Consider the following 3587-nt stretch of genomic DNA (forward strand, 5'->3'; position numbering starts at 1 on the left):
TTAATAACTCGTTAATACACAAATTGTTAAATCGTTAATCCACAAAGTTGCCACCCATTTAGAATTTTTTTAATTGAAATAATATTGTAAACATGAAATACAACATTTAATTTGTGTTTTTGGACTTAAAAAGCTTATAGCAGAACATAATTTTTCACAAAAGGGTTGCCATTTAAAAAAAATTACGAAGAAAAGTCATGAGTGAAACAAATTTTTAGAACATGGGTTTGAAACATAGAAATTTTAACCGATTTACAACAAAAAAAATTAAAAAGGGTTGCCACCTAAAAAAATTAATAATCATGAGCGAAACGATTTTTTAGAATATGGACTTAAAATAAAGAGCTTTTAACAGATTTATAATTAATAAAAATTAAAACAGTGTTGCCATCTATTTAAAATTAATAATTAATGTAAATTAATAATATTTAAAAAAAATTTACGCTAATAAAAATGCTTAACGAAATTAAAAGAAATTAACGTGTTCAAGTTTTTTTTTTTTCAATTAGAATTCACATTTATTTTAATTCATTCCATTATAATTATTTGCTATACATTTTTACAAAAAATAATTCATTACTAAAACTATCACAAATGCAACAAATATAATGTTTGTTAACTAATAAATCCAGCTTTATTATATAAACTTAGAGCTACATATTTTGAGGTTACATAGGTTCGTGCCCACTATATATGTATACACTTCTCCAATCCAACTACATTTTTGAAATGCATTTTATGTACAACAAAATATGCATATATACATATATAAAAAATATTTCTTGAAAAAGTTCAGCCTTAATTCAGTTCATCTTAAACTACTATATTCAAACGGAAATATAGTTAAAATTAAATTTCATCCACACAGCTTAAGGTTAAATTCATAGCTCAGCTTAAAGCCAAAACTTGAAGTATTTAGTGCGTCGCGCCGTCCAAATTGTGAATATTAAGAAGAACAGCGTACCCCAAATGGAACTATTGCGATTGGTGCCGTCGCCGACTTTCTCCAGAATCCAGTTGGCATGATGACTAACATCGACGAAAAGCGCCGGTTCTGAGCTTGTCTCACAGTCGACACTTTGTTTGGCAGCAAGCGCCAGCAGCTGATTATTTTCCACCAGCGGTGCGCCGGCGTCTTGTTGGCATGTAGTTGCCTGCTGATTTGCTCCCACATAACCGACACACACCATATCTGGCCCATAGATTTGTCCATATTTATCCGCACATTGCTCATTGCTCAGCTGAGTGGCATTCAATGCCATGAGCTGGGTGTAGGGTATGTGCTGAAAGGAGGTAATGCAATTTGAATTTAATAAACAAATCATTAAACTAGATTAAATTGAGGTTAAGTTCAGCGGTATCAAACACTATTTAATATTTGCTCTAGCTAAATAGACTCATTGCATACTGATAGAAACGTGGTCATTAGACACTTCATTCTCACCAAAGTAGTCCTAGAAGTATATACCACTCTTCTCTAAAGCGACGACCAACAGTCTTCAAAAAAGTCAGTAAAGTATTGAAAATTGTCGCTGAAAGCTTATTGGCGCGGTTGAAACTTTTTTCTGAAACATTTCGGCAGTCAGACTTTCGAAGGAACAAGAAATATAGCCGAAATTAATATTAGACGTCCTAAGAAAATTGCTGAAGGCTCGAGACGCTTTGTTGAATTATCAGGTAACACAAAAGACGTTCTAGGCTGCCCAAGTGAGTTCACCGTAGACGATTGTTCGGCCTGTTACCATAGCCTATTACTAAACTACATCCTTTCTTTAAAGCTTAAAATCTTGTCGGACGCCAGTTGTCGAAGTTGTATAGAGGAGGGTGAGGTAGAAACTTACAGGCACTTCTCCTCCATTGTTCAGCCTTTGCTAGACTGAGGCTAAGACATCTCGTTCATCTTAGCTTCGGTGATTCGGAAGACACAGCCGAAACTGGTATTAGCCGGCTCAACAGATTTGTGACTGACTCAAAGCACTTTGTCGATCTATAAGGGTTTTATGAATCAGTATATAGTACCGGGTTTTATAGGTATGAGATCCTTCTTATGATCGCCTTTTTAACCTAACCTAACCGACACTCTATAAATATTTCCACATTACAGTGGACATTTAAGCCCCGAAAGTTAATGCCTTTCGGCATCTATATACATACCTCTTTGGTAACCAGCCAGCTGGTCACCACGTACTTATGCTGTTTCGCCGCGTAATCGGCAAGCATTTCGCGCATCTTCGCCTCGCCCAGGGCGTTCAAACTCAGCGTAATCGGTTTGACGGTAGGGTGTGCGGATGGAATGTCACGCTCCAGCATTATGATCGCTATGTTATCGCGCAAGGTGTGTGCGTTGAATGAGCGTGGCCTATGTACGTGGGTCACACCGTAGACCAGCGTGTGTTCGTCACGTTGATAACGATTCAAAGAGCCCATGACCACTTTCAATTCAGCCGGGTGACGCGACGTCTGTGTCTGGTAGCTACAAGAATGCCATAAAGACAACATAAATACACATAAAAACATACATACAGTGGTGTTCTTGTAAATATTATAGATAAATATTGAAATAGTTTATGAGCAATCGAATGATAAGCGCGCTCGTATATTTCCACGCGCTGCCATGCGCTCGTCGCGTGCAACTTACTTGTGTACACAATGCGCGACGGTTAACACCACAGACGGTGCTATCACTGCGCCGCCGCAAATGTGTCCCTCGCCGAACATGTAATCGTCGATAGCCAAACGGATGGAGGCCTGATACTGCGCATGCTCCAACGTTGCCTCGCTGCCGTTTATGCTGCTGGGGTAGGCGTTGAAGGGGTGTTCGGCGGCATTGGACTGCGTGAGACCTGTGCGGCAGACAAACAGTAAAAAGAAGCGGAAAACGAGAAATAAAAAAAAAATTAGTTGAAACTCATTACGAAAGTCGGATTAGTCAAGCTTAATATTAAATTGTATAAAACACACAGTCAAATTTTTTCAAGTTTACTGCGCGTAAACCAGAATTTTTCGACGTTGCTCGAGGCACGTAAACGCCGTTAAAGCTCAAACAGCGCAGTCAACAGTTGACAAGCAGCACGCGTCGCCCGCACCGACACATAAATTTGCACAAATTTGCGCTGATATACCGTTACCTATCTACATACATATAGACATACTCGTTGCTATTTACTGATCAACTGATAATCGATTTCAATGCTTGCTTTTTGGAAAATTACTGATAAACTCCGCAAATTGTTGGTGGATTTACGTAAGCAGTTGACCCAAAGCAGTTACTAGGCCATAATTTGTGCATGTATACACATATGTATGTATATATACTCGCGTTTTCATAAGTATGCAGTATTAGTTAGTATGTAGCCCAGTGACATGCTTTTTCCTTATCTGCATGCAAACTTTTGCATTGATACGATACTGTTTATGGTTCTATACATATTAGGGGTGTTCATATTTTTCACTGTTTGAGAATTTTTTATTGAAAATTTTGCTTGAGTATCAATAAGTATTCTTTCATATTTTCTCTACTTGATAATTTTACCAAAAAATATAATTTTATATTCAACAAAATTTAAAAATTATAAAAAGTATATATT

The 3587-nt window shown here is 37.2% G+C and overlaps 1 protein-coding gene across 1 annotated transcript in view; it reads right to left on the bottom strand.

Annotated features, from left to right (window-relative positions):
- Positions 1 to 547: 547 nt before the first annotated feature.
- The window catches only part of LOC108971078 (hypodermin-A), a gene marked incomplete at its 5' end in the record, with an annotated part of 10560 nt that continues 7520 nt past the window's right edge, over positions 548 to 3587 (bottom strand). The window contains 3 exon segments of the mRNA XM_018936904.1: positions 548 to 1283; positions 2155 to 2473; positions 2639 to 2843. Of these exon segments, the coding sequence (XP_018792449.1) occupies positions 894 to 1283; positions 2155 to 2473; positions 2639 to 2843 (914 nt within the window). The 3' untranslated portion in view covers positions 548 to 893.

The sequence above is a fragment of the Bactrocera latifrons genome, unplaced genomic scaffold (genome assembly GCF_001853355.1).
Source record: "Bactrocera latifrons isolate USDA-ARS-PBARC rearing strain unplaced genomic scaffold, ASM185335v1 scaffold_32, whole genome shotgun sequence".
In the NCBI taxonomy this organism is placed as follows: Eukaryota; Metazoa; Arthropoda; class Insecta; order Diptera; family Tephritidae; genus Bactrocera; species Bactrocera latifrons.